Here is an 18986-nt window from a genome sequence, read left to right on the forward strand (position 1 = left end):
GCAGCCAAGAAGCAACAGAGAGAAGAAAGAAAATATGAGAAGGAAAGAGAATTGCTAAATAAGATTGGGAAGGAGGAAAAGGCTGGCTGGGTAGCCTCCCCACATGTGGTCACTGATTCATATGGAGCCCTGCACTGATGACCAACACCCCAGCAGAAGATCCCAAACTGCTCTAAGAGTGGGCTCCATACTGCTCTACCAGTGTCCTTTCCTAGAATCAGGGAGCCCCTAGGAGGTCCCTGTCTTCCAGCACAGAATTGCCCTAAGCTTCCTGCCCGAGTGCTCATCCCGCTCCTGAGCTGCTATTGTTCTCTCCCGCAGAAAGCCGTGGAGTTAATGTGCCTTGTTCCAAAACGCTGCAATGACATGATGAATCTGGGACGCCTGCAGGGCTTTGAGGTGAGCCCTTAAGGAATGTTTCCAAGCCCTCTGTCTCTTCTGGACAGCAGGAGCCGGGGCAGTGAGGCAGCTTCCCTTTGAAGCCCTGTGCCCACCTCCTCTGCCGTCTCCACTCACCGTCTGTGCCTTCATGCCAGGCCCCTCTGGCTCATGGGCCCAGAAGACATATCTATTTAGGATGTCCAGTAATAGCGCAGTCAGAGGAAGCTACAGAGCAGTCCACCAAACTGGAGTCACAATTCCAAGGGGGTTGGAAAGACCCAAAATTCCTTATAACTGTGGACCTGGCAGTGACCTCATTGCTTTGCTTTCTCGCTTGAGACGTGAGTGCGGGGAATGTGAGGGAGAGTGGGACTAGGGAATGGAAGCAGCACCAGAGGGAAAATGGAACACTTGTTTTTGAGAGAGTGGTTCTAGGTCTACATAATGGCTAGCTTTTTAGTTAAATGAACATTTAAAGCTTTTAAAATATGTGCATATTTCTGTTCTTTGAAAAAGAGAATCAAGTCTTAGGAGAAACAGCTAGATGTCCCCAGAATTTTGGCTTCAGTGAATAACTAGGTTGCTAGGGCTGCCATAACAAGTCCCACAGACTGGGTGGCTTAAACAACAGAATTTATCATCTCACTTTTCCAGAGGCTAGGAGTCCGAGATCAAGGTATAGGCAGTGATGGCTTCTCCTGAGGGCTGTGAGGGACAGATCTGTTCAGGCCTCTCCCCTTGGCCTGTAAATGGCCGTCATCATGTTCACATGGCATTCTTCCTGTGTCTTCACACTGTCTTCCCTCTGTACATTTTTCTGTGTCCAAATTTCCCCTTTTTATGAGGACACCGGTCATGTTTGAGTAGGGCTCACCCTAATGACCTCACTTTAACTTGATTCTTTCTGTAAAGATCCTATCTCCCAATATGGTCACATTCTGAGACACCCGGGGTCAGGACTTCCACATATGAAGGGGGTGGAGGTGGAGCAATTCAACTCATAACAGTGAACCTTTGAAGAAAAAATGGACTTTCCTCCCATAACCTTGATAAGTGGCTGCCCTTAGTTTATATCCAGACATCATATGCTAAGTACATATAATCTGCTTTGGATATTAATGTGATAAAATTGGAACTGACACAATTATTGACTGGCATTTAATAATTGTTGAACCCCTTAGAGAAAGATGTGGATCTTCTCATCCTGTTTCCTGGTAATTCTGCAACCTAAGATTTTATTATTTCTTTCTAGAGAAAAGGGGTTCCTGGAAGTTGAGCTAATAAAGAAATAATAGCATTCCCCTCCCCCTGGCTAAATTAGGATAGAACAGAAAGAATAGAATAGAAATAAGGCAGAGTGGTCTATAAGTAAATTTAGGGGATGCTACATTCAGGTTTGGGTTACTGAGTTGGATTCGTGATGTTCTTGAGCCCAATTCTCTTGTCCTCCTTGCTCTCCCAGCCCTTCCTGGTGTCCCTGTCTGCCACTGCTTTGTTCCTCTGACCAGGAACTATGTGGAGGTTTTTCTTTACTGTTTATTTTTCATAGATTCCCGGTTCTCTGTGGTAGACTGAGGCATTAGAGAAAGCAGAGGTTTGCAGCAGAAATATACCCTGAGTTCTTTTTTCTTTTAAAGATTTTATTTATTTATTTGCCAGAGAGACAGCGAGAGAGGGAACACAAGCAGGGGGAGTGGGAGAGGGAGAAACAGGCTTCCCGCGGAGCAGGGAGCCCGACGCGGGGCTGGATCCCAGGACCCTGGGATCATGACCTGAGCTGAAGGCAGACGCTTAACGACTGAGCCATCCAGGTGCCCCTATACTCAGAGTTCTTACAGCTTTTCACTAGTCATACTAGATGAAGTTTTATACTTTTTCCCTTGGGGCTATGCTAGGTCTGAAGCTATTCTGAACAAACCAAGTAATTCCTTTTGCTCTTAAGCCTTGATGTCCACAAGTTTCTGAGGAGGAGTCTGGCTTTACTTTCTCTGGGTCTTTGGAGGCACTGACCAGTGACGGGAAATCAGCATCTGACTGTGCTAACTCATGTTAGACTCCACAGGAACTGTGTTGTGCATGCACACGTGTGTACACAGAAGGCCAGACACAGACTGCAAAATTATCTTTTCTTTTCAGTCAAGCACCACCGTCTCCTTTTTCCATCAAGTCTCAGAGAATCTGCTTTGCATTCCTTCATCTAGTTAAGAAGGACCGTGAACATCCTCTGTCCCTTCTGAAGTCCAGGGTTTTGGGCCTGGAAGAAGTTTGCCTCCTCACTTAGATTCTCTCTCTTTTAAATCCTTTAGCTTTCCCTTCAGTATTGGCAGGGCTATAATTCATGGGTCAGGCTCTTATGTAATGTTAATAGAGCTTTTAGAGTTTTCCTGGCTAGCTGGTCACTGGCTTAATATTAACTTTGGACCAGGGTAGAGATAAGCCTGTTTGGCTGCTGACCTTGACAGTAAGGAGCCATGATCCAAGCAGGTGTTTCTCAGGAATAGAAAAGAAAAATGACCCCTGTGCTGGGTACTGTTTGGAATAAGGCATCATGTGCAGAGAATGGCCCACATTTTTACTAAAGGGCAAAAGTTGTCACCTGAGAGAGTATGGTTCAGAGGAGGCCCTCTAGCTGCTATCAGATATCAGGTGTCAGCGTGTTCTTGCTGCAGAACAGTAGGGAAAGCAAGGCTCTCTGATCGCATCTGTGAAGACCTGCTGGATTGGACCTAATTCCCTTTGAAGATGTGAAGATGTCTCTGAAAATCAAACCAAATAGGCTCCCCCTATGTAGGCTGGCAAGTGGCCTGCTAGCTCAAAGCATTTTAAGAAGGATCACAAGACCCAGAAAAATATCTACCAGCTTGTAAAACATGAACACTTGTATATGTTACTCCAGCTGTACCTGTTGATCGGTAGCAGGAGACTAAGACTTCAGAATTAGACTAATTCTAACTAAGACTCCATCCTCAAATAATAGAAGGAGATGAGAGGAGCCCAACTCATTAGATTACTTGTGGTCCTGCCTACTTCACTTCCCTTGGCTGCAGGTTGGTTCTAGGTTCATGACCATAAGAGTACCCGAGGTCCTTGGCCCGTGCTGCAAGGGAGCCAAGCAGACATTTCTCAGAGCTTTGAGGACAGAAAGGCTACAGGTGTCACCCATTTTCTGTTTTCCTTTTAATAAAAAGTAAGAAGAGCCAGGATAATTCCTGAACATCTTTCTAGCTAATGATTTTATCTTCCTCCCTTCTGGCATTTTCTTAGGGCTGCTGCTTTCCTAGTGGTTTCCTAGCCTTCTTTCCCTCCCCCCACCACCAGGGCTCTGTCTGCCCCCCCCCTCCCGCCGCCCCAGGGCTCTGTGTCTGCCCCACCTGAATGGATGGGTCCTAATTCAGTCTCTTACTAGTGTCCTTAGGCTTTTAGTGTCAGGTGTGCTGTCTGTGTCCTCAGGGGGGCCAGTCTTGTAGGCCCAGAGGGCTGTGGCCCCCTCCCCGTTTTTCACTTCCTTCACCCCAGCACTTGCTTCCATCAGGGCACCCTGACCGCTCAGGGGAAGCTGCTGCAACAGGACACGTTCTATGTGATTGAGCTGGACGCCGGCATGCAGTCCCGGACCAAGGAGCGGCGTGTGTTCCTCTTTGAGCAAATCGTCATCTTCAGTGAACTGCTAAGGAAGGGATCACTCACCCCGGGCTACATGTTCAAAAGAAGCATCAAGGTAAGGCTCCCAGTGGGGATAACAGAGGGCAGGGAAGAGCCAGTCCTGGGAGCTGCTTCCCAAAGACAGAGACTTGGCATGAGTATGGATTCAGAACGTTGACAGTCTTTCAGCCAAAGAAGCTGTGGGTGTGAAAGTTAAATATTTTGAGAGAAAGAGACAGGCTGAGAGCAGGTCCTGCAGATCCTGCAGGTTCTCCAGGATCATGTCATTCACTCAGAGTCAGAAACCAAAGTATTTAGCTATTAGACCCAGGACAAAATTTTGGGAATATCTCCTGAAATAAAAACTTGGAGGAACTGTAATATGTTGTTGATTTTTTTTAAGCCACTTAAGTATGAAAAGATTCAACTTGGTTTCTTCCAGATGAATTACTTGGTCCTGGAGGAGAATGTGGACAATGACCCCTGTAAGTTTGCGCTCATGAATAGAGAGACTTCTGAGAGGGTCATTCTGCAAGCCGCCAATGCGGACATCCAGCAGGCCTGGGTGCAGGACATCAATCAAGTCTTAGAAACACAGCGAGACTTCTTAAATGGTAGGTACTGGGCCTGGCTTCTAACAGGGCCATTTTCAGGGAACCCCACACCTCTTGAGTTTCCTTGGGTCTGGGCTTAACGGTGACTTCATGAGCCCGGATGACATTTTATAAGGATGATAAATTTGTCGTTTTCAGAAACACTTTGTTTAGAATTTTCCTGAACCTGGGTATGTCAGTGGAACAGATGGAACATGATAAAGAAGCCCCATCTTTCCAAAAGAAGAGCTATTCTCTTAGAGCCTAGCCATGGGGTCTATGCCTTGTGGTCCACCCAGGCTAAGCTGGTAATGATTGTGGCAGAAGTCTGAGTTGGGCACATCCTCCTTGTCTCAGGGGCTATCAGTGTCCCATGTTTAACCATTTGGTGGCTAATGGCTGGTGCTTTCACACGTTCTCTGGTGTTACCTAGTGATCACTGGGAGTTGAAAGATCAGTGGGAGAGCCTACAGAGGTCCTCTTGCTAGCCAGCTTGAACCCTTTCAAAGGAGAGGTGATCCCTAAACTCTAAATTTCAGTAATATCTTGAAACTTCCCACAACTCATGATTACAGAGAGTGTAGCTCTCTATGGACCCTGCAGGAGTCCCCTAACTGGTGGTGGGAACCGAAGTGAAATGGCGCTGCTACCTTGTTTAAGTTTCTTTATTTCTTTTCGCTGCTCGGGTTGTCTCCACGTTGAGCTTAGCTTATGACAGGAAGTGTACAGTTTTAAACTGGTGCTCATCTTTCAAGGTGATGCACTCAGAAGTCTCTCTGAGCAGAAACAGAGCTGGAAGTTGAAGGCACAGTGTCACCAGAAATGAAGTTACCCCAGAGACTCAGCAAGCACATATGCCTGTATGTACACACACATACATGCACACACAGACTCAGAAAACACATATACCCATACGTACACATACACACGCAGACTCACCAAGCACATATGCTTGTATGTACACACACGTGCATGAACGCACACAGGTCCACTGTCGAATGTGTCACCTCTTGCCAGTACTGGAATCTGGACTCTTTCAAATGGCGCAAACAGCCCTTGTTGGGTGTCCAGCGTTGACCTGAATGCTGTGGGGAAAGATTAAAGGTAGCATACGAGTTGAGGACCGTGGGCAAGTCATGATGTTTCTCTGGGCCTCTCTTGGCTCATTTTGTGAAAAGGAGGGACAGTCTGCTCTGCCCACATCAGCACGTGCTCTGGTGTGCCAGCCAGCAGTACGGGAAGCAGGAAAACATGGCACAGCTCCCTACAATCTCAGTCTAACTGCATGTAAGGGATTTAACACATTGTATTTATTTTAAAACATATAAAAAGAAATTATACAGCAAGATAAACATGAAACTTCAAAGCAATTTCACACTGTAAGTGTAAGAGTATTCTGGGGTCATGCCCCTAGGCCCCCCAACTGTAGAACAGTTTGATTAAAAAAATTTTGTGATCTCTAGGGCTCTAAACAGTCTAAAATTAAACACCAGCCCAGCCCTGGGGGATAGCAGCAGAGGTTGTATATAGTTAACAGTTTCTGAATGTAGAACTTTGAATTAAAACCTATGTTGATAAAATAATTTTATGTAAAAGGTACATATATATAAAATACATGTATAAATTGCATTCTAGTAGTTAAGAATTTCTGATAGATTCTAAGCTGAAATGAGGTTTTTAAGTTTATCAATTCAGTACAAAAGACAAATAAGAAAAAAATGAAACCAGCAATAATTGAAGTAACAACAGTGGCTCGTACCATTGAGTCCTTTCTCTGAGACAGGCACAATGCTAAGCATGTATTGACATGTATTATCACGTTTCATCCTCATGTCAACATGGAAAGGTGAGTCTTATCACCCTGTATTTTTCAGGTGAGGGAAAGGAGTCAGGGAGGTTAATAAGCTTGTCCAAGGTCACAAAAACAGTAGGTAATAGAACAAGGACTTGAACCCAGAACTCTATAACTTAAAATTAGGCTTTTAACCACAAATTACAGTACAGGGCACATGTTTATCTATGGGCTCCCTAGCAAACAAAGCAAAGAAAGAAACAGGATCAGGCATAAGATGCTATATATCAGGCAGAAACAAACCGTCCCAGGAGATGCATAGCTTCCCTGATCCTAAGACCTGAGTAATGCAGACTGAGACTGGTGGAAGAACAAAGGCTGTCTGTGTAGCTCATTTAAAAAGCCATATTATTTTGAAACACTTCAGCACAGTTATTACATATATAATCAGGTAATACCCCAATTCCATGTGATGGATACTGATTCATATAGTCATGTTGATAAAGGCCTGCTTCAAAACTCTCTGCCATCTACTTAAAACTTGGAACTGCATTTCTTTGGGTGTAGTCCATGATCCAGATTTTTACATGGTTCCAAGAGATCTTTCTCTTAATTATAGTGAGTTATGGAGCTATTACTGAACTAGATTATCAATACTTAAATATTTAATGCCTACAGAATACCATCCAGGGAGAAAGGCTGAGCTCTGGCAGGAGCCTGATACTTTGACACACTCAAGGGATAAGGTTGTGATGATAGAGCAGGGCCAGCCTTTTGCTTACAGAGATAGGTGCAGGCATCGCAGGGCCTCCTGAGACCTCAAAGATGAAGAATGGTGGCCCTGCGTTGAGTCCTACCAAAGTACATGCTTATCACTATAGAAATATCCCTATAATTGAAAGACCCCGGCTGTTAACCCACTTAAATATTTGTTACAGAGAATCCTGATAAAAATGACAAAAATGGGCCAGCCCTTGAAGTCATTATGACAGAGTTTGACCTGTATGGCTTTTGCCTGGCTATCCCTCTTTAGTAGTCAGGCCTTGGAACTTTCTTATCTGAAACTCTGTAAAATAAAGCTCACATGTTTCCTCTGTCTCTTGAGTTCCACTGACTACCATTCTGCCAGTCTCCAAATTGGAGTGACCCTCAGCCCTGTCTCCTCCTTGCATCAAGGCTGTGACAGAGTCTAATCTCCCTCCAGAACACATGTCACCTCATAGCCATTCTACATTCTCACCGGCTCTACTCTGCTTGGATCTCTTGCTGGTCACTGTCTCATGGTTTCTGAATCAGCCTCTCCAATCCCTCCTCCCAACTGCCACAAAGTTAATGTTCTTCAGGTGTGGCTCTGGTGAGAGAATTTAAAATGTTCAAGTTCATTTAATCCAATCACTTTTCATGATCTTCAGAATGACACCCAGACTCATTAGCCTGGCTTTGTAGATCTTTCAGCCATGCACCCATAACCTCCCTTACCTGTCTCATCTCCTCTTCCTCCATGGAGATGCCTGGCCTTCTGCTGCAGGTCATCTGACTCCATCCTGTTCCCCAGACACACCTCACACTTGCCTACATCCTGCAGAGTCTGAAGCATATCACCACCCAATCCCCATAGGCCCATACACCCATGTGCACACACACAAAGCCTTCTCTCCCTGCTTTTGCACAACACTGTGCACTCACATAGGGCATCACTTTGTGTTTGCATTTTCCTCATTAAGGTAGCTTTCTTAGTTCTCATAGGAGACTATAAATTCCTTAAAAACAAGGGTAGTGTCTTCCTCATGTAACACCTCAATGCCTGGCACAAAGCCTGTGTGTAATAAGCTTCCAAATCCTTATGGGATTCCCGGAGCTCAGAGAGTAACCATCCACTCTTACCCTACAGCCCTACAGTCGCCCATTGAGTATCAGCGGAAAGAACGGAGCACGGCCGTGATGAGGTCCCAGCCATCCAGGGTTCCCCAAGCCAGCCCCAGACCCTACTCCTCTGTCCCGACGGGCTCTGAGAAGCCCCCAAAGGGCTCCAGCTATAACCCACCTCTGCCACCCCTGAAGATATCTACCTCCAATGGCAGTCCAGGGTTTGACTACCACCAACCTGGGGACAAGTTTGAGGCCAGCAAGGTGAGTGACAGCACCTTACCCCCACCCTCAACACCCTGAGGGTGCAGCCTCTGGGCTCACTTGAGGAAGTAGCTTCTTTTTATGCCTCTCATTTGACCAGAAGCAACCCACTAAATACAGCCGAGTCTCAATTATTTCTCTTTCTTCCCCTGCAAATTGAGTGAGTTAGACCAGATCCCTCTGCTCAGACACTATGTGTCAAAGGGCTGTTGTCATCTGCAGAAACTCTGCAAATACAAGGAAATATTGTAGTGGCAACTATGACCTATACCAAATAGAGTAGTTCTAGTTTGAATCACTAAAAGTCCCAACTCTAGTGTTTGACATCTTAAAGAGGTCACCCTTTCTAATGACGAGCTGCTGAAGTGAGCTCATAGTCCTTCGCCATCCACTGGCTGATACAGCAAGGGGAAATTGCTCATTGTGAGTGTGAATGGGAGTAGCAACCTTGGATGAGACATTTATCACAGATAATCCACAATTCAAACAGCACCATGAGAGCAGCATAGAATTAACTGTAGACCCAGTCTACACAGCTGTTTTGACCCTACCAAGCGGTTGGTGTGAGAATAAATGGGAAAAGTGCTAGATTAGGAATTCAGGCAATCTGGTTCCCATTCCAAATTCTGCAGCCCACTTGTTCTAGAACCTTAGCAAGTTCATTAATCTCATTAGGCCCAGGTTGCCTCTAGAACTTAATGGGTCTGTGAATAGATTTTTTTTTTTACTTACATTTTTACTTACACATTCTGATTTTGTAGTTTTATTTGTTTTATCCAAATTATTAGATGATATTGATTTTTTAATGAACTATTAATAAAAACTAAAATAAGTTTTTTAAAAATCAACTGTTAATGTCTAAGTTCAATTCTGTATTAGAGTAACTGTACTGACCTATTTCATCACATTACCTAAAAATGATTTTCTACATTAAAAACCCCTTGTGAGTTAGTTGAAATCATATTGGCCTTTTGTCAAACTTATTGAAGAATTTCTGGCTCTGATCATGGTGTATGAGGTAGCCAGGCCTCACTAGGAGATACAGGTCTAGAAGCAGCTTTCCTGGTGTAGTCATATGAAAAGGCCCCAGAGGCAGGACCTCTTGTATTAATGAATACGGGCAGGACCAGAGAAGTTTTGTTCCCACTGGAGTTGGGTCAGGGTAGGTCATGGTCTTGCCATTGAATTGGGCAAATGTCTCATTGTTACTCCTGCTTCAAAGACGATCAGAATGTAGCGTAAGACCAACGCTTTTACAAAAGGAAGAAAAAATGTTTCGAAGTGTCTGTCTGCTTTCCCTAGGGGGTTGTGACCCTGACCTGACCTTTGCCCCAACGTCACTCTGCCCAGGTGCTGATGTATCTCTGTGCCTGTGCCACCTTCTATACGTTAGAGTATGCTGGTGGGAAGGTTGCATGCTAGGGAGGCTTCCAGGTGGAAGGTATTTATGTTCCCTAGGCTAGACAGTTCTCTACCTGTTCACCCTTGATTATAATATTATATGCAACATCATTATAGAAAACAGATTTTCAAAGCATGTTAATAGATATCATTTTATTGCTCAAGATGATGTTCTGCCTGCTCTTTACCCTGCTAGTAGAGGGTTGGCCTTTAACCACGCAGAGGGATGTGAACGGCCTCCTTGTGTCTGTGTCCCTTTTGCCCTTGTCTCCTAGCAGGGCGACCTGGGAGGCTGCAATGGGACCTCATCCATGGCCGTGATCAAAGATTACTATGCACTGAAGGAGAACGAAATCTGTGTGAGCCAAGGTGAGGTGGTCCAGGTCCTCGCCATCAACCAGCAGAACATGTGCCTGGTGTACCAGCCTGCCAGCGACCGCTCCCCGGCGGCCGAGGGCTGGGTCCCGGGCAGTGTCCTGGCGCCCCTGCCCAAAGCCACGGCGGCCGCAGAAAATAGTGACGGAAGCATCAAGTAAGTGCCTCGTTGGCTCCCCCGGGAGAGGAGTGTGTGGATTAAAAAATCAAAACCAAACAAAGAACACAAAAAATGCAAACACACGCTAGGGAATTCCTGCTGCTTATTCTCGACAGTGCCACCGGAACCAATGTTCGAGCGCTGGAGCCACACGCAGCATGGGGCAGCCAGGCTGGATTGTTCCAGGCTTTTGTTGTTGTTGACAGTAGTGGCTGTGGGTTTTTGTTTTTTGTTTTTTGTTTTTTTTCCCCTTTTCGTTTATAATTTTCTGTTCGTTTTTTTTTTCCTCCCCTCCCCCATTAAGAAAAGAACCCTACTGAAACCCTAGATGACAAAGGCATGCCTTCCGTTGCTCCATTTGACCCACCACAGGATTCACTGGACTGGACTTTATTTATATTGTATTAAGTTACTGATATATATATATTTTTTTTTTTGATTGACACCAAAAAATTACCTTAGCACGAATGCCAGACCTATAGAGGTCAGAGGCCTGCTGCTTCTCCCAGGAGAGAGGGAACTTTTTGGTTGTCTGTGGCAATTCCTCTGTACAGATTGTAACTTTTTTTTTTTTTAATTTCTCCCCTCCCCTGTCACTTTAATATATGTTCATGGTAATTTGTAAGATATTTCTTTTCCTTATTTTGGTTGCGAAGACCCTTCCGAACACATTCCTGTATAAAGTATTTTGCACTATTTAAAGAACCCCATATGGATGAAGTCAGGTTGTGCAATATAAATGGAGAGTCACAATGTTCATCATTGTACCTGTAATGTAACTAATAATTTTAAATGTACTATTTTAAATATGTAAAATAAATTTTCACCATGAGCATGTTTTAATGAGGCTAAAGACTAGTTGACCCTTTTTCCCCTATTTCACTATTCTGGGAGTTTTAAATGTGCAAACTATTCTTCTTCTTTTTTTTTTTTTCCTTTTCTGTATTTTAGGAATCGGTTGAATGCACTGGGGCAGTGTTTTCCTACACAAAAAGTGCTTTAGTCACTAAAGCTCCAGTACTAGCCTTCCCTTCAGCAGCCCCTATAATATGTCTGTCTCTAACCCCTGAGATGTGGAACGGTGCAGACTGGATGCTGTCCAGCTGGGCGCCCTTGGGGTGCTGACGTAAAGTAACAACTGATGTATGAGGCAATGTTTGGCTTGCACCCCCCGTTTTCCATGCTGTGTGACCATCCATGGCAGAGGTGGAAGAAACTCCCCATGAGATAGCTGAACAGGGGCACCAACAGAACAGCGCTTCTTTGGCCCTTTCTCTAGCTCAGGGGATTGAGGGGACTGACCTCACCCTGGCCTTTCTAGGTAACCACAGGCCCAGCTGGAAATCAGTGGTGGCCTCTAAGGCACAATAGGTCCAAGTCATTTTATTCTAAAGACATTTGTTTTTGGTACCTTTTAAAAAGCTTTGGAAATAAAGGCCCTCAAAGCATTGAAGTTCTTATTAGTCAGTTAACTTACAGAGCTAACTTGTCATGATTTGTGACCTAATTATCCAGGCACTCAGGACTTCTTCCTCACTTTTGCGTCTTTTGATCACTTTTTCATACCTTCCATGGGAGGGAAGGTAGGAGGGATGTCAGGCTGGGCAAAAGAGAAGAGATCCAAATATGAATGGATCATTCTGGTTCCTTGTCAACCCCTCTTGCACAAGGGTTGGTAGGTGTGGAGCAGAGGCATGGACTTGAAGTGCTTGTCAGTATTTATCAGTGAAGGACACTTACCACATCCTCCTCAGGGCCTACTATGACTACAAGAGTCAAAGTTGGTTGTGATGCCTCCAGCATAAATGTCACTGAAGCCCTGTCTCCACATCAGTTCCCGGGCCTGGGGCCAAGAGATGGAAGCTCCCCAAACCATGATGACAACTTCTTCTGGGAAGAAGAATATGAAATTGAGCCTGTCCTGCCACTGATACTACTCTGAGTCTTCCTTCTGAACATTATTTGTAACATTTCTAGTTTCTCACCAAGCATACTGAATGACCCCCAGAGGGTTGTAATAAACGTAGGAACACAGCCCACACTCACACACACGCTCACTATGCTATCCACCCTAGGAGTCTTTGTAGCATGGACTTCCCCGACTCAAGGTGTTCTCAGACTGAGTCAGGGATACGGATTCTGGGAGTAAAGATAGGAGGTGAATGTCTGAAGTTAACAGTGATACTATCTAAAGTTAGTTTCCACGACTGGTTCTCACACAGGTACAACTGAAGGAAGTTGCTGGTATGCTAGGGAGCCTACCTGTTCAGGAGGTGCAAGAGAAGGTCTGGCCAAGAGATTCTGGCTTTCTGATGGAGCCCACTTCCCCCCGAAATCTGAGAACATGACTATTATTGCTCTTTCCTACTGAGAAGGGTGACCAATGAACATGTGTATTAGTGATAAATATTTTGGAAACACCTTCAAGACATCCTAAAACTCCTGACATATTAGAACATTCTCCTTCCTCCTAAATCTTATGTCTCTCTTTCTCTCTCTCTCTCCCTCTCCTCTTTCCCTTAATGAAGGCTCTTTTCATCAAGCTCTGTCTGCAAAGGCCTAAATTTGACAAGGAGACACTGAAGGGAGGCCAACCTCACCTATTCCAGACAATGATAGAACTTCATCCAAATTCTGTGACCACACCTGAAACTGATGATGCCTGCCCAGGGTCACTAATGCTGTTTGTGACTTGGCTTTTGGTGTCTTTGTTTTTGAGTCCTGACATGTGGAACTCAAGAGTTCTGCTCTGAGCTTGTCTTTACAGGTCTGTGAAGTAGCTTCCAACCCCCTTGTGGAAAGGAAGGAGTAAGGATATTGCTGCCCCCACCACCCTGAGAGCATGTAATGGGTCTTCTCCCAACAGGAAAACTCTAGGACCTCTTAGTGCTCGACAGAGCTCTTTATTCACAAACACTGAGTGACATGGAGGACATAGACCAAGAAACCCTTCATCCTAAAATAAGCAGATAAATGAGTGGTGTTCAACTGTGCATTAAGTCAAATGCCCTAGAAAAAAGTCCTATCTGTACTACAGTGTTTGGGAGTAGCCACAGCCCGAATGTAAATAATGAGATGAAAACCTCAAAATCATCCTTTTGGGTCTTTCTATCTGGTCCTGGGAAAATACTGGTAGCTTATGCATTATAAATCTACTTATCTTTTTTGTTTTACCCACCCCCTCCCCACCTCATTCTTCCACCATCCACCATACTGCTCAGGAAGGGAATTCCTCAGTCCTCTAAGGCTTCATCAGTATGATATAAAAACTTTCCTTGGTAGAGTTTAATAACCCAGTACTCATTATTTTCCTCAAGTGCTGCAGCCAACTTGCACATCTCTCAGGAGGGGTCAAAGCACATCCTCACTCACTCCCTATTGGAGGCGAGATCGGCCACCAGCCACCACAGGAGCTGGCGTGCAGGTTTGGGGCCTCTGAAGCTGGGGCTTGACTGGAGCACCTCACCTACTGACTCACCCAAGGGTGGCGGGCCCACCCACCGCCTCACTCTGCCCTGATCTGCCATTTTGATTGGTGCATTTTTTGGTACAACAGGAAGTCATGTTCATGGCATACTCTACGAATGAGAAAGCGGGCGGAAGTGGAGAACACGGGTAAAAATGAAGCCACAGGGCCTCGTAAACCCAAGGATATTCTGGGCAACAAAGTCTCTGTTAAAGTGAGTAAGGTCTTCCAGAGCTGTGTCCCACCTCTCATCTACTCCCACCCTGCAGCATCTCACGAGTCAATTTGGGTGGATGGGGATTTTTTTTTTCCCAGTATGGGGACCAGAGGGGAAGTAGTCTAGCAGGATTTTGCATGCAAGATCAATTTATTTTTTATTTTTTATTTCTCCTGGCAACTTCGATTCAAATAAGTAAGTATCTTTTTTTCTTTTATACCTTTCTCTTTATACTGTGCACATGTTTTATAACAAAATTATCTGTAGCATTATTCTCATAAAAATGCAAGATGCTTGATTCATACTGAAGTTCTCAAAGCTGCCCATTCAGTATCCTAGGTTTGAAAATACATGCAGGGTAAGGAGGTTAAAGGTGCTTGCCAAACCTCCAACCCTGTGAAGTCCGAGGTTTGGAATTTAAGGGCCACTATGGCCTTGCTAAAGTTTCATTTCTTTTCCCCAGAATTCGGACGACATCATTTTCAGGCCTACACATGGGCAGGGAAGGGGAGGCACATTGGCAAGGCCAAGTTACTGTTTTGTAATAATCCAGCTCTTACTATGAATCCACTGATTCTAAGCTTTGGCAGACCCATGTTGCCACCCCCCCCCCATCTTGAAACGATGTGATCTGTTTTGTTTACATTGGGCCCTCTGAAAAGATCTGACTCTGGACAATGGGAATTAGACTTCTGATGCTGAACATCGTTATAATGTCTGATTATCCACCTGGCACTTTTCCCCCTTCCTGAGCAAAATAAGAACAACCGAAACCCATGCTAACATCCTTCTTGGGGAAAAGAAATTGTATTCCCTTCTTCACTTTCCTCGGGGAAGTCCCAGCCTCACAGAAGACAAGAGTTTAAATTCTACAGCACTCATGCTTCATGTGGTTGCTTCTTCCACTGCTGTTTCCCATGAGATGTGTGGCAGCACACAATCCCAGCTACCCGCCCCCGCCCCATCCCAAAAAGAGCATGCTGCCACCCTGGGTGATCAGCACCCCCACCTTAGAAGCACTTGGTTTTTTTTCTCTGCCCAATTTCCCATTGCTCATGCCTTTCTGAAGTTCTCCTCCCTCTCCAGCAAAAGCTGCCTGTGTTCTAACTGTGTTCTCTTTCTTCCTCCTCCTCATGCTGCCCTTCAAGGAGACGAACAGTTCCGAGGAGTCAGAGTGTGATGATCTTGACCCTAATACTAGCATGGAGGTAGAAGCAGCTATTGTTGTCCTATTTGCTATGATGATTGTCTTTTTAAATGTGTTCTATAACAGTGACCTTGCTAAAGTGACTGGTCAGTCAAGGATAAATGGTGATGTGAGAGCATCTCTGGGTGTCCCCTCCCAACTTAAAGACAAAAAGAACATTGATTCAGCTCAATTTTTATAGAAAACTTGACCTAGATATTTAAAAAAAAAAAAACAACTTTTTTTTCCCCATGGAAAATGGCGTTATGAAGAGTGGCCGATTACTAGCTGAAAAGACAAGAACCCTTTTAGTTTTAGTTTCTCCCTCTTTTGTTTCTCCTTCCTCCCTCTTTCCTCTTTTTCTTTCCCCTTTATTCTCTTCATCTGGTTCTTCTACTAGAACCTATTCCTCCCTTGAGGCTTTGGCAAAATCATGGACTTGGTGTGGGCTGGTGGGTGACCTGTTCCCCAGTCACTGTGTATGGCTGGCTTAGAGCAAATGAGTGATGGTAACAACTCCAGGACCCACCTCTGCCTGGCCCCAGGGTTCCTGGGTGGTGGCTGTCCTGTCCGGAAGTAAAAGCACCCCTGGGAATGGCCTCCCTCTGTAACCTTAGCAGCAATCTCTCTAGAGATGGGGAGACTAAAACATTGTCAGTGGCCTTTCTTCCACTGTAAGGCTCCAGGGGTATGGGAGTAGAACCAACACCTCCACCAAGAACACTGAATCAACTTCCAACCCCTTCTTGGCTAGAAACTATCTTGGGTTAGAGAAATAGGACTCCAGCATGGCTTGCCATGGAATGACAACCCTCATAAATTTATAAGCCCTAGACAATTAGAGCACATGTAGACCTGGCTTTCCCTGCCATTTTGTCTTTCAGAGTAAATGGAAATGTTTTTCTCCAAATCTGTGTTCCCATTACCAGTAATGGATAAAAGTTTAGAGATTTCCCCTAAGTACAAAATAAAGAGTATTTTTAAAAAATCTTTTCCTTTTTATAGACTAAGCTCTCCACTTAACTAAATGGACTTTTATTATTCTTATTCTAATTTGACCTAATCCCAAAGAAATCCACCACCATATAAAGTCAACGACCAGAAAACCCAAGACCATTCTGCCCAAGAAGGAGTAAGTCAGCTGTGGAAGATGCCAGTTGTGTTGAATCAGGTCAGAGACAGTGGTTGAAAGTAGGCGTTCTGCCAGGATACCATGGTTGCCTGTGAGTGTGGGTATTGCCACAGAGCTAAATCCAGCAGGTGTGGGTCAATGCAGTGCTCCAGTGTGGGAGGAAGTGGGTATGGCACTCGTAGCCTAAATGTATCTTAGAGAATGAGGAAGCCAGGGGAAGTTTCTGGCTCTGCCTTCCCTGTGTTTCATAGGATAGGCACTAGCTCCCAGGGAGCCCACACCTATCAGCTTGTAGACCCACGCTGACCCCTGTATTTCCAGGTCTAAGTTTCGCTGGCCCGTAACAGAGATGTCATCTGCAAGTAGAGGAAGTCCAGGCAGAAGGAGGGACAAGCCAGGTATTTGTGATCTAGAAAGCAACTTGGGATCTTTTTCAGCTCAGGTGGAATGGGAAGAGAAAAGTGGCTTTCCCACCCTGCTCTTTAATGCAAGAAGTGGGCACAGAGCCATGTGGGGCCAAATGAGCAATGCAAACAGAGAAAGTTAACTGATGTAATCAGATGCTCCATTCTATGTTTAGATAAGCAAAAGGACATAAACACACCACACACACACGCGCGCACACATGTTAGCCCTGCTTTGTGAATTGAACACATTTCTAAGGTTCTTATTCATCCAAGGCTTGCAGCCCTTCACATAGACTGAATGAGATGGGTCCCAGGGAGGCGCTTTGGGATACATAAGCAAAAGCATTAGGATGTTCATGCTGAATGGAGGAAAGCCATGAATTATGTTGATGCATGTCTGGAAAGTTTTCAAACACAATACTTGAGGCAGTCATTTCAGTTAACTGGCACTGTTGAGGGGGCATGTGGTTAGAAGCCAGCCAAATATTCTGGTAAGTCCAAGGTTTCTGTAGGAGGTGTGCATGCAGCCCTGGAATATTCCATATGGATCCTTTTAGGTGCCAGTGAGCTCTTGGGCAGTGGCTGTGTTAAAGTTAACTCAGCACATAAGCAGGTGCTGAGGGAACACAGGCATCTTGGCACTGCTAGCTTAGAATTTTCAGACACAAATAACAAATGAGACATAGAAAGTCAACCTGTTCAACATGAGTTGAGAATTTTCCCACAGGATAGGTAAACAGAACTTCATTGCGATGTTCGTTGCAGAGGAGGAAAATGGCCCGGGGTGCATGGTAAAGAGAGAGATTCCTTAAAGACCCAGCTTGAGAAGCAGGTGGCCTCCTGAAGGCCTCTGGCTGCTCATTGGTCATTTGGGGCATCATTACCGGGTCCAGCCTGGCCCCCAACCTCACTCTTATCTTCTGAACCTGAGCACTGTGATGTGTGTTGTCTGGTTGTTGACAGTGTGTCCCTGTGCCCTGGTGAGCTGTGCTGCCGCCCTCGTGGCTTGTGCCATGAACCCCTGTGCTCGGCCCCAGCCACCTTGCCGGCCCCCACACACAGTGCACTCACTGTTCCAGGCCAGGTCTCTGGGTGCTAAGTCCGGCCCTCTCCACTGTCGACCCTTGACCTGCTGTCCGCGTGTTGATTCCCATCCCAGCTGTATTTAGGCTCTTTCTCCTGCCTCCACACGTCCATCACTGCCAAATTCGCTACTTTTCTTTACTTTTTCTCAATTGGTGGATTGAAGGGTCCCTTTAAGGAGCAGTTTCCTTGCATCTTTGCTTACAGACCAGCTGCTTGCTACCGTCGGGTGGTGTACGTCCCACCATACCATTTCATGGAGGTTTATAGACACCTCCTTGAAAGCTAATTAAGAGGAAAATGAAGCACCCTGAATCCTAGGAATCTGATTTCCAAAGCTTTCCAAGGACGCCCAGCTATGTAGAAGGAGGCAATTCTGCTCTAATGTATCCACCCTTTGCCTTCCCCTATGGAGAAACGCTTGTGAAGAGTCGCAGGTACAGCCCCCACGCCCCACTCCCGGCACACAAGCCCTACCACCAGCTGCTGCAAGGTTGGCTCCCAGTCTACAGATCCTCTCCTGGTCTGGCTCCCCCTTGCTTCCTACTGATCTGTGACCACACCTCAGAGAGAACTATTCTAGAAATGGCAAAGGTCTGTCCATAGTTCACCTTACTTTATCTTGCACTGATCACACGTTGGAGGCTGGTGGAGAAGAGGATATTGTATATAACAGAAACATTTCTACATGGAAGAAGAATCCAATCAGGCTGAAAATCAAACTCTAGGCCTTTTGGGGAACCAGTTAATGCATTTTTTCCAGGACAGCTTAGCCTGCTGAGTGCCTTTCCTTGATGAGGACTGCAGGTGAGATGGTCGGCTGAGCACCACACACCCACCTGCTAGCTTCCCAGGTCAGCCCCTGATCCTGTGTCTGTGCGGACACCCAGGCGGGAGCCAGGGCTCAAGGGTTCAGGCTTGCCATCCACCCTCTGAGCCAGTGCCCACCTCTGAGAAGTCTGGATCCTCCCTGAGCTATCCTGGATTTCTCACAGGACCCAGCTAGGCAGGTTCCCACACC

General features: G+C 45.5%; 1 protein-coding gene across 23 annotated transcripts in view; it reads left to right on the forward strand.

The window, feature by feature from the left end:
- KALRN (kalirin RhoGEF kinase) overlaps positions 1–18986 on the forward strand; it is a 647217-nt gene that overhangs the window by 593002 nt on the left and 35229 nt on the right. For 11 of the 23 annotated variants that reach the window (XM_073894515.1, XM_073894546.1, XM_073894518.1 and 8 more), the window contains 7 exons: positions 322–399; positions 3914–4099; positions 4466–4637; positions 8300–8538; positions 10215–10471; positions 14031–14154; positions 15306–15365. In XM_073894515.1, coding sequence (XP_073750616.1) covers positions 322–399; positions 3914–4099; positions 4466–4637; positions 8300–8538; positions 10215–10471; positions 14031–14154; positions 15306–15365 — 1116 coding nt within the window. The other 12 variants (XM_073894519.1, XM_073894523.1, XM_073894531.1 and 9 more) reach the window with 5 other exon arrangements.

The sequence above is a fragment of the Callorhinus ursinus genome, unplaced genomic scaffold (assembly GCF_003265705.2).
Source record: "Callorhinus ursinus isolate GAN/ISIS: 27379988/994484 unplaced genomic scaffold, GSC_fseal_2.0 scaffold1, whole genome shotgun sequence".
NCBI lineage: Eukaryota > Metazoa > Chordata > Mammalia > Carnivora > Otariidae > Callorhinus > Callorhinus ursinus.